The following is a 12,725-nucleotide window of genomic DNA, read 5'->3' as shown; positions in this document are numbered from 1 at the left end:
CAACCTAGTGCTTACAATATTGTATTTCATCAAATCTAAGACATTTTCAATAGTAAGATAGATACGTTCCCATTTCAGAGATGTTAAAATATGAGAAAAATGAGTTCTAAGAATCAGTGCAGTAAGGTTATTATTTTTACCTCTTAAGATAAAGTTTCTGTCAATTGTATCCTTTGCCTTCTACCTTTAGAGCCTATCTTTGATTTCTCTCTAGTTATCATAGTGACAATTACAACAAAAATATATAAGGACAAAATAAAATACATACCACCCCCCACTTTTTTTAGGTGGTACCAGAGATCGAACCCAGGAACTTGTACGTAGGAAGCAGGAACTCAACCACATGTGCTACAACTGCTCCCCTGTAGACCTTTTTAAAAATGATCTACCTATTGAGCTATTCATTCATAAAAGACAGGAAATAGAATACCTGCAATGAACAACAATAGGTTCTTCTTTTCCAGCCCTCTTATTTCGTACATGACAAACAAAATTCAGAAAGTCACTCGAATCATCCGGGACTCCATGGTCAGGCCAGGCTACGTACTGGATCTGAGTGAGATGACGACTCTCATTTTTCTATGTGCAAATGAAAAATAACGCACCTTGACTTAGGAATTATCATGCAATTTTAATTTTGGAAGGAAAACAAAAGCAACTCCTTTCTCTCCAGCCCCTCCCCAAAAGTAATGTATAAATTCACAAAAACCTGAATTTTCAATTTTAGAGCAGAAGCTCTCCCCTACTCTTTTTAAAACTACACATAGTTTGATAGCTTTTAATTGTCCTATTCCTATCCACAGATATACCTAAATATTTATTGATATTACTTGGAAAAAGAATTCTTCATAACCAAACACACTCTGGGTAAATAAAGTGCTGTGAATAGGCAAAATAATAACAGAAGTAAGTATTATTTACCAACCTCCATTTCACTGACTACTCATAAATAGCTATAGAAATTGGAAATATACTTACTACAGAATAGAAGAATATTCTTAATAAGATTCCAAAGTATTCCAATGAAACAAGTAGTTCAGTAATTTTTTGGTAATAATTTCTAGTAATCAGTACTAAAATTTTTTTCAACTTTCAAAATCATTACCTTGAAGGAAGGTAAAGTCTTTACCTTCTCATAACATCAGTTCTAATATGAATAGATATCTTGCTTTCTTACCTCTTGGTTAAATAGTGTTATCTTCCTGAAGATATAGGCATTGTTTCCTTCTTCTGAGTGGCAGGTGACAAGGTAGCACCCGTAGGATGAACTTCCTGTGGGTTCTGGCCAGTACTGGTGACACTTAACCTGACATCAATAAATTTTCAACAACAAAAAAATAAATTTAGGTTCACTAATTTTTAAATGTTTTAATTTTTAAGTGCTTTCAAACTTGTAAAAACTTTACAAGAATTATATAATGACCTCTCATATACCCTTCACCCAGATCTGCCAACTATTAACATTTTTTCTTTGTTACTTTTTTACCTTTGTAATAATAAGTAATCTGTTTGGATATATTTTGAGGAGCAAAATATTTGGTTTACAATAAACTTTCACATGTGCCTTACCATTCATGATTAATTCTTGCCTATATTAATTACCATTACGAGGGTTGCAAAAAGGTGCGCCAATTGTGATCTTTCCTAGATTTAAATTAACGAGGTAAAGATATCTTCAACTAAAATGCCAAACAAACCATTTATTTTTATAATTAAGATTTTTAATAGCTTTACTGAGCTATAATTCATATACAATTCACCAATTTAAAGTACACAAATAGTTTTTAAAGTATTTATTTACAGACTGCAACCATCACTACACTTTTTAACAACCTAATGTAACCATCATTACATTTTTAACAACCTAAAGAAGAAACCCTGTTGTTGTGGGAAACTGGCTTACCTGTTCCCTATTTGTTGCACTTGTCCCCAGTTATTGCAAAAGTTGCCATGCTGATGAGGAACAGCTGTTGCGTGGAAACTAGGGTCGAGGCTCTCAGTTTCGAAGCTGTGAGTCCACTGGTCCCATCTTTATCTCCTCTTGTGTCTCCCTCTCTTTATTCTTTTTTTTCCTGATCGCCTTCCCTTTGAGCCAACCTATTGTGAGCTGATTGTAGCACCCTGTTCTCATTAGTAGTCATGAGTAGTCACTCTTCATACCAGTATGCCCTAGGCAAGCCCTAATCTACTTTGTCTCTATAGATTTACATATTCTGGAGATGCCATATAAATGGAATCACACAATATATGGTTTTTTGAGACTGGCTCCTTTCATTTAGTATAATATCTTCTAGTTCATCCACTTTGTAGCATGAGTCAGTCCTTAATTTCTTTTTATTGCAAATAATATTCTATTGTAGATATGCCACATTTTATCTATCCACCTACCAACTACTGGACATCAGGGTTGTCTGTTTTTTTTTTAAAAGATTTATTTATTTATTTATTTCTCTTCCTCCCTCCCCACACCCTGGTTGTCTGTTCTCTGTGTCCATTTGCTGCATCTTCTTTGTCCGTTTCTGTTGTCGTCAGCGGCATGCGAATCTGTGTTTCTTTTTGCTGTGTCATCTTGTTGTGTCAGCTCTCCGTGTGTGCGGCGCCATTCCTGGGCAGGCTGCACTTTCTTTCGCGCTGGGCAGCTCTCCTTACGGGGCGCACTCCTTGTGCGTGGGGCTCCCCTACACGGGGACACCCTTGCGTGGCACGGCACTCCTTGCTCGCATCAGCACTGTGCGTGGGCCAGCTCCATACAGGTCAAGGAAGCCTGGGGATTGAACCGCGGACCTCCCATGTGGTAGACGGACGCCCTAACCACTGGGGCAAGTCCGCCGCCCGGGGTATTTTTTTTAAGGAGGTACCAGGGATTGAACTCAGGACATCGTACACGGGAAGCAGGTGCTCAACCATTGAGCTACATCTGCTCCCCAAGTGAGAGATGGTTTTCTCATTTGTTAGTTTTTTAGGTGGTACTGGGGATTGAATCTGAGACCTCATATATGGGAAGCAGGTTCTGAACCCCTTGAGCTACATCTGCTCCCCTTGGGGTATTGTGACTAAATGCTGCTATAAACATTCACGTACATGTTTTTCTGTGGACATATGTTTTTCACTTTTCTTGAGTATATACCTAGGAGTAGAAATGGTAGGTGAAATTGTAACTCTATGTTTAACCTGTTGAGGAACTGCAAGGTCATTTTCCAAAAAGTCTGCATCAGACAACCAGGAAGATGGTGGTGCAGTAAGGAACTCCTAGAGTCAGCTCCTGCTACAGGGCAGTTAGTAAACACCCAGAGCTATCTGGAGTTATCTGAAGTACCTGTTTCAGGGCTCCAGGAGACCAGAAGAGCATCCTGCAACATCCTTGAAGGAATAAAAGGACGAAACTGCTCATCTGAAGAGAAGATTTACAAGTAGAGTGCTCCATGCCATGGAGGCCAGTACCCACAAGCCACCTCGGGAGCTGTTCCCTGAACAGCTGTTTCCCTGAATAGAAAGCTCCACTTCCCAAAAACGGGGAAGGAAGAGATGGTTGGGCACCAACTTCAGCTACTGATTAGTAAATTCAGGGGTCTAAAGTATAAGTCTGAGAACAGCTAAAGTTTGGGCCTATCCCAAGTCAGAAAGAGGCTGGGAGCTGCCATCTTATCTCTGCGCCTGGCACAAGGGGAAGCATAGAAGACTGAAAATCACAGTGCTGCTAGGGACCGGCTTCTTTCCATCCAGATCAGATGCAGCTCTAGCCTGGGCCCCAGCACCACCTCCGGTAGGGAGGAAGCTGGGGGTGACTGGCGCCAGCCTCTCTGGGAAAATTACCAGCCAAGCCATGAAGGCGGTGATTATTCTACTTTGGCAGTGCAAGCCACCCCAGGAGCTGTTTTGTGGCTGGAATTGGAAGCTCCATTTCCCAAAAACAGGGGTGGAGAAGACAGTTGGTCATCGATTTTGGCTACTGATTAGTAGACATGGCTGGCTAAGGTATAACCCTAGAAACAGCTTGGGTGTGAATCTGTCCAAGTCAGAAAGAGGCTGGTGGCTGCCATTTTGATCCTGCCCCCAGCATGAGGGGAAGCCAGGCTGACTGAAAATCACAGTGATGGTAAGAGCCTGTTTCTTTCACCCAGATCAGCCTGCAGCCCTGGGCTAGGCTTCAGCCCCACCTCTGGCAGTGAGGAGGCTGGTGGGCCCTGTACAAGCCTATCCAGGTAACTGTAAGTACCTTTGGCTGGCACAGACAGAATAATCGCAAGTCTACTGGGGCAAATGCAGTCATCTTGGACCCACACTGCATAGATTGCTGCCCATACTTGCAGCTCCATCCCTGCCTAGGCAGGGGAGAAAGGCGTATGAAGCTTCATCAGTCTCTCTGGGCAACTGTAGTCTAGGCCTGCATGACTTGGATTATTCCACACAGCTATGAATCTGTCCCTACGCCTGGCAAAGGAGACCAGGCATTGGACCCTGGGGACCAATGCTTGCACCTCCACAGCTTTTAGTACCAACTACATCCTGGCTCCTACTGCACCAACCAGCAAGGGAGAAAGGGCAGGAAGCCCTAAACTAAAGAGAAAAACTACACCCAGAATAAATACTCTAGTAAGTCAGATGCCAAGAAAGCAACAAAAAATTACAATCCACACCAAGAAAAAGGAAGATACAGCCCAGTTAAAGCAACAAGGTAAGCCTCCAGATGACATAAAGGAGTTAACACAACTAATCACAGATGTTCAAACAAATCTTAATAAATTCTATGAGATGGCTAAAGAGATTAAGGATATTAAAAAGACATTGGATGAGCTGAAAGAAGAATGTGAAAGCATACATAGAAAAATAGCAGATCTTATGGAAATGAATGATGCAATAAATGAAAAAAAAACCATTGAAATCATATAATCACAGTTTTGAGGAGGCAGAAGAAAGGATTGGTGAGCTTGAAGAAATGGTCTCTAAAAGTGAACATACAAAAGAACAGATGAAGAAAAGAATGGAAAAAATTGAACAAGGTCTCAGGGAAATAAATGACAGCAAAAGGCATGTAAGCATACATGTCATAGGTGTCCCAGAAGGAGAAGAGAAGGGAAAAGGGGCAGAAGGAATATTTGAAGAAATAATGGTAGAAAATTTCCCAACCCTATTGACGGACAAAGATATCCATGTCCAAGAAGCACAACGTACTCTCATCTGAAGAAATCCAAATAGACCAACTCTGAGACATGTACTAATCAGAATATCAAATGCCAAAGACAAAGAATTCTGAGAACAGCAAGAGAAAAGCAATGCATAACATGTAAGGGCTGATATCTCAACCAGATTAAGTGAGATTAAATGCTGATTTCTCACCAGAAACCATGGAGGCAAGAAGACAGTGGTAGGATATTGTTTTAGTTAGGGTTCTCTAGGGAAACAGAATCAACAAGGGATATCTGTTGATAGTAAGAGATTTATCAGAGTCTCTCACACAGCTGTGGGGATGCACAAGTCCAGGTTCTGCAGACAGGCTGAAACCAGGAGCTCCAATAAAAGTCCAATGAAGATTCTTGACAAGTTCTGGGAGATGGTGGCTGTCCAAAGATGAGCTCGGAAATTCTCTCTCAATGCTGAAATCACTTCCCCTTTTAAGGGATTCAACTGATTGGGTTAAGCATCACCCATTGCTGATGGCAAGCTCCCTGATTGATGTAATTATAACCAGCTGTCTATGATTTACCACTGCAGTAAAGTCAATGGTGACTAAAGTCCATAAATGCCTTCAATTACAGTTAGCCCAGTGCTTGCAAACAACTGGGCACAATTACCTAGCCAAGTTGACACAATAGCCTAACCATCGCAGATATATTTAGGATACTACAAGAGAAAAACTTACAAGAATCTTATATCCAGCAAGACTGACTTTCAAAACTGAGAGATTAGAATATTCACAGATAAACAGAAACTAAGAGAATTTCTAAGCAAGAGACCAGATTTTCAGGAAATACTAAAGGGTGTGCTAGAGCCTGAAAAGACAGGAGAGAGAGGCCTAGAAGACAGTCTAAAAATGAAGATTATATCAATAAAAGTAACTAAAAGTGTCAAAAGAGTCTTGAAAATAAAATATGACAGATAAAACTCAAATAGCCAGGAATAAACTTAACCAACAATGTAAAGCACTTGTATTCAGAAAACTTCAACTCAATGTTAAAAGAAATCAAAAAAGGCCTAAATAACTGGAAGAATGTTCTATGCTTATGGATTCGAAGACTAAATATCATTAAGATGTCGACTCTACTCAAATTGATATATAGATTCAATGCAATCCTGATAAAAATTCCACCACCATTTTTAAAAAAAAATTGAAAACATGATTATGAAGTTTATTTGGATGGGGAAGGGGTCGTGAATAGCCAGAAACATGATACAAAGGAAAACCAAACCCTCATCTCCAGACGTTAAATCATACTACCTAGCAATAGTGGTAAAAACATAAAGACAGACACACAGACCAATGGAACCAAATTATTTTTGAGAAACAGACCTCACATGCATGGCCAAGCCATTTTTGACTAGCTGTCAAACCCACACAGCTTGGCAGAACAGTTTATTCAACAAACGGTGCTGAAATAACTGGTTATCCATAGCCAAAAGAAGGAAAGAGGACCCCTATCTCACACCTATCCAAAAATTAACTAAAAATGGAGCAAAAACCTAAAAATAAGGCAAGAGCCATAAAGCTTTTAGAAGTAATTGTAGGAAAATATCTTGAAGACCTGGTGGTAGGTGGTGGATTCTTAAAGGAGATAAGAGGAGGACTAAGACAGACTACTGATGTTTAATGTATGTAGAAGTTTTAATTAGCTTACTGTAAAAGTGTGGAAATGTATAGATGGTAACAAGTAGTGATTAACAGCTGTTTTATAAATGGGTATGTGGCTGAAAATGGTAGTCTAGGTACATAAATTTCAATTGACAGAATACTAGAAATTAAAATCTAGGAACTGAATAGCACAGTAAACCCAGAGGTGGATGAGAATTGTTGTTGCTGGTACAGATGCAAGAGTGTCCTCTGTGAGCTAGAGCAAATGTACATCACTACTACAGGGTGGTGGGAATGTGGAAAAGCATGGGAAGAATAAAACTGGAGTGACCTATGGACTGTGGTTAGCAGTAATGTATTATGCTTGCATCTATGCCAAAGATGTACTGTGTTGATAATGGGGCAGTACGGAAAATATGTGTCCAATATACACTATGGACATGGTAACAATCAGATGATATTAGCTTAACTGTAACAAATGTTTCACCACAGTGTGGTGTGTTGATAAATGAATGCTGTTTGGGAATTCTGCACATGTGCATGATTCTTTTATAAATTTACAACTTTTGTCATAAAAAATATATTTAAAAAATAATAATAGGCTGGGCTGGGGGGAAAACACACCAAATCTAAGAGGACTATAATTAGTAGTAAGATTTTGACAATATTCTTTCATAATTTGTAACAAACATCTCACAACAATGCAAGGAGTTGGTGGAGTGTTGATGTATGGATCCCTGTATGATGTTACGCATGTTTGCTTTGTAAGTTCACAACTTTTACTTTGCATGTATTGTTTATGTATGTTCATATATAAATGATATAAAGATAATAATAATAGGGCCGTTGGGGTAAAACTACTTTGGGTGGTAGCAATATTTTGACAATGCTCTTTAATCATTAATTAAAAATATTTAACAATGCAAGGTATTGGTGGTGGTAGGGTGAGTTATGAGAGTCCTACATGATGTTATATATGTTTGTTTTGTAAGTTCACAACTATTAATATATACTTATTGTTTATGTGTTTATGTATGAGTGATATATTTCAATAAATTAAAAAAAAAACTGAATCATTTTATAATCCCACCAGTAAGCAGTGTACGAGAGTTCTATTTTCTCTACATCATCACCCTCACTTGTTATTATCTGTCTTTTTTATTTTAGTCATCTTACTGAATGTGAAGTAGTATTTTAATGTGGCTTTGATTTGCATTTCCCTGATGGCTAATGATGGTAAACATCTTTACATATGCTTACTGGCCATTGGAATACTTTCTTTATAGAGAAATCTCTATTCAAATACTTGGCCCATCAAAAAAATTTACTGTGGTAATGCATATACACAAAAATTTCTCATTTTAACAACTTCGTGAGTACAATTCAGTAGTATTAATTACATTCACAATATTGTGCTACCCATCACTACCACCCATTACCAAAATCTTCTCAAAACCCCCAAAAGAAACTCTGTACCCTTAAGCAATCCTTCCCATAATCCCTTGCTACACCTCCCCCAATTCCTGATAGCCTATAATCTACTTTTTGACTCTATGAAGTTCCATAATCTAGGTATTTCATATAAGTGGAATCATGTGGTATTTTTCCTTCTGTGTCTAATTTTTTTCATTTCGCATGACGTCTTTGAAGTCCATCCATGTGGCATGTATATGAACTTCATTCCTTTGTATGGCTGAATTGTATGGATATACATTGGTTTGTGTATCTATTCATTTGTTGCTGGACTCTTGGGTTTGTTTCCAACTTTTGGCTATTGTGAATAATGCTGCTATGAACTTGGGTGTATAAATATTGTTCAAGTTCTTGTTTTCAATTTTTTTTGGTATATACCTAGGAGTGGAATTACTGGGTCATAGGGTAATTCTATGTTTAACATTCCCAGGAACCACCAAACTGTTTTCTATAGCAGCTGTACCATATTACATTTCAACCAACAATGTATGAGAGTTCGTATTTCTCCACATCCTCATCAATAGTTATTTTCCATTGTTCTTTTTTTAAAAATTAACAGCCATCCTATCAGGAGTCAAGTGGTATTTCATTGTGTTTTTGATTTGCATTTCCCTAGTGGCTAATGATGTTGAGAATCTTTTCATGTGCTTATTGGCCATTTGTATATCTTTGTGGAAGTTTGAAAATATTGATGAATTCCAAAAAGAAATACTAATTATGTTTGTAAACTGGTCTGTTAAGAGTTTCACTTTTACTTGATTAAGTAATATTAAGGCTTTGATTGGGCCATGTCAGTAGGACTTAAGTCCTTAGTGGGTGGGGACTCACAGATAAACTGTACTACAGAGAAGGGAGGTTGGAGTTTTGATACTGGAGCCCTTAGAAGGAAACACACAGGGATGTAAATACATGAGGAAAGAGAGAAGGCTCCATTAGACAGGGCAGAAGACCTGGGAAGAGACAAGCTGTTTGCCTGATAGTTTATAGCTGATCTTGCAGAGAGAGCAGAGTAGCTGGGCCTGGAGAGAAATGAGCCCAGGGAGAGAGATGAAACTTATCCCAGACTACAGTTGATATTGGAAGAAGGTGGGACCATGGAACCTTAAGAGGAAGAGGGAGGCTGGACCCTTGCAGACGTCAGTAGCCACCTTGCTCCAACATGTGGCAACAGACTTTGGTGAGGGAAGCAATTTATGCATTATGGACTGATAACTGTAAGCTTATTCCCCAAATAAATACCCTTTATGAAAGCCAACAGATTTCTGATATTTTGCATCAGCACCCCTTTGGCTAAGACAATCTTCTTTGGAGAAACGTCTATATTTGTCCATTTTTTAAACTGGGTTTTTGGTCATTTTATTGTGAGCTGTAAGAGTTCTTTATATATTTTAGATATAAGCCCCTTATAAGATATGTTAGTCATTTCAATAATAACAATAATAATAATGGCTAACACATATCGTGCCTACATTGTGCTCATCACAGTGTTAAGCTTTTAATCATGATGATTTTAATCATGATACCACAGAAAAGAAAGTTTAAAAGTTCCTTTTACAGTAACAAAAGAGACTAAATCAACTTGACTATTCGAACTGTACAAGTAATATAACTGGAAAAAAGTCCAAGCAATGTGTAAGATTAAAGTATAACTTACTCTGCCACGTTCAACTTGTGTGGTCAACATTACAACCATGGAGGAGCCTTGTTCCCAAGTCATTTGCCAAAAATCTGTACAAGTGTGTGGTAATGGCCCTTGACAAGCAATGTACTGATTTATAATGCTGGAAGAAGGGATTTCCATCTAAAAAGAAAAGGACATAAAAAAAACAAATTTTGAATTGTCACTGTTTTACAAAGATCAGGAATATAAAACTCATCCATTAAATGATTATTAACTGAATACAACTAGTCTCAATAAACTGCAAAGTGAGTAAAACAAATCTTAATCAACAAAATCTTTTTCTATCTATAGAGGAAACTTCTTGGCAATGTCCAGTTGTTTTATATATTTATCTTTCAATTAGTAGAGAGAAATTTAAATATTTTCCAAAATGTGATCCTATTAAGGTTTTTTTTTAAAAGATTTTTTATTTATTTCTCTCCCTTCCCCCCTCCTGCCAGTTGTCTGCTCTCTGTGTCCATTCACTTTGTGTTCTTCTGTGACTGCTTCTATCTTTATCAATGGCACCAGGAATCTGTGTTTCTTTTTGTTGTGTCATTTTGTTGTGTCAGCTCTCCATGTGTGTGGCACCATTCCTGGGCAGGCTGCATTTTCTTTCATGCTGGGTGGCTCTCCTTACAGGTCACACTCCTTGCCCTTGGGGCTCCCCTACGCGGGGGACACCCCTGCGTGGCATGGCACTCCTTGCGCGCATCAGCACTGCGCATGGGCCAGCTCCACATGGGTCAAGGACGGCTGGGGTTTGAACCTTGGACCTCCCATGTGGTAGGCAGATGCCCTATCCATTGGGCCAAGTCTGCTTCCCCCTATTAAGGTTTTAATTGCAACATTACCCTGTTTCAGACAGGCAGAAACCTGGTACAGAAAAAGAAATACTCATCTGTAAAAAACTTAAGGGTAAAACTTGTGAAGAACAAAATCCTGTCATTTTAGTTTGAATTTCATATATAAAATAACTTTAAAGAATATTTGAAGAATATTTAAAATTCATTATTTTCAGAAAGAGGTAAGGTAATGAATATTTGGAGAAGATTAGTTGTCATCCAACTACATTTTGAGGTGAAATAACAATAAAATTAGGTGATATATATACTTGGTAATATAAAGAATATCATAGGGTGAACAGAAGTTCTCTCCAATTCCAGCCTCCAGTTTATGCCCAGAAGGGCAATTTCTCATAAATTCTTTCATAGATATTCTATACATAACACACAAACACACATACAATATTTTTTTCTGTAAGCCATAAATGGTAGCTAGCATATTATGCTGTTCTGCATCATTTTTTTAAACTTAATCTCTGAGATCATATCAGTTTAATAAGTAAAACCTTATTCTTTTTAATAGCTCCATACCAAACCATATTTTATTAAATGGAATATTTATTGTATTGTATGGAATATACCATAACTACTTAAGAGACATTTAAGCTGTGTCTAATCGATTTGCTATCACAAACAAGGTTATAAACATATTTGTACATATGCAGAAATACTGGAAATAGGAAAAAATGAGAATGCTGGGTCAAAGTGTATGAACATTTAAAATTTTGGTAGATGCTGTCAAATCTTTTGCCAAAGAGACTGTGCCAATTTATCCTTCTACCAATAAGGTACTAGGAATGCCTGTTTTCCAATCTTCTCATTATACAACTATAATACTAAATCCACATTTCTGAAACCCCCACAGTGGTTTGGGTGGCACACCTCTGGCTGTGATATCCTTTGATTTCATTAGATTCAGCTAAGATTTCCTTGATTAAGTTAGCTTTAAGATTGGGGCTTTGATTCCACCACATAAGTAAGGTGTGACTCAGGTTGAGTCTCTGCTCTTTGGGTGGGCTGATATAAATGGACACTATAAATGGACACTCTTTCAAGAAGACAAAAAGGAAGAGAGAGAGAGCTCAGTCATTTTTGATTCTGGGGCCCTGAGGAGAGATAAGCCATTCACCTGACAGTCTGCAGCTGATACAGGAAGCCTGAGAGACAAGCCCTATGACAGACGGCAGCTAAGATTGGGAAGAAGCTCGGCCCACAGAGCCTCAAGGGTAAGAGGAAGCCCAGGAAGGAGAGACGAGGCAGAGATCAGTGACCATCTTACATGTGGCAACTGACTTTGGTGAGAAAGCAACCTTGAGTTGGACTCTTTTTGGTCTTGTAACTGTAAGCTTTTACTCCAAATAACCTTTATGAAAGTCAACAGATCTCTGGTACTTTGCATCAGCACTCTGAAATCCAAGATTTTTCTTTTTTTGTAAATCTGACCTGACCCAGGTTCATTTAATAGCAAATCCTGACCTGAACTGACTTAAGACTAGTACAGTCTTTATTTGTTCCACTTAGTAGTAATAATTACAGTTTGCTATAAAATAGTAATATAATGCTTACAAGTTACTGTCCCATAGCCTGCTGGGAATGTTACTGTTTACAGTATATGGTGTATGCACAGGATAACTCTTCTAAATTCAAACAATTTTGAGTTCCAAAGCACACTGATCCCAAGGTTTAAGATAAAGAATTGGAGACATTTTGATCCTTTCATTCGATAGGTGAAAAATGGTAATTCTTTGCAGCTTTGAATTATACCGTTTTGTGTGTGTGTGAATTATGTGTATTTTTAAATTTAAATGCATTAATATTATTTTTGTAATTGTTAAAATGGTATTGTGGTTTTGCTTAAAAAGACAAAAAAGGGTCCTTATCAGAAGTACATACTAAAATATTTACAAATGGTAAGATATTTGGGCTCAGCCTGCAACTGAAAGCTGGTCTGCAGCTCCCA

The 12,725-nt window shown here is 38.1% G+C and overlaps 1 protein-coding gene across 1 annotated transcript in view; it reads right to left on the bottom strand.

Annotated features, from left to right (window-relative positions):
* PTPN4 (protein tyrosine phosphatase non-receptor type 4) overlaps positions 1-12,725 on the bottom strand; it is a 251,341-nt gene that overhangs the window by 16,426 nt on the left and 222,190 nt on the right. Inside the window, exons 23-25 of the mRNA XM_058301151.2 lie at positions 9,915-10,061; positions 1,178-1,306; positions 431-579 (exon numbers count right to left, since the gene is read on the bottom strand). Coding sequence (XP_058157134.1) covers positions 431-579; positions 1,178-1,306; positions 9,915-10,061 — 425 coding nt within the window. The remainder of the gene's footprint in view (positions 1-430; positions 580-1,177; positions 1,307-9,914; positions 10,062-12,725) is intronic.

Source organism: Dasypus novemcinctus, chromosome 7, assembly GCF_030445035.2.
Source record: "Dasypus novemcinctus isolate mDasNov1 chromosome 7, mDasNov1.1.hap2, whole genome shotgun sequence".
NCBI lineage: Eukaryota > Metazoa > Chordata > Mammalia > Cingulata > Dasypodidae > Dasypus > Dasypus novemcinctus.
Note: the sequence above shows the minus strand (reverse complement) of the source record. Positions and strands in the feature narration are given on the sequence as shown.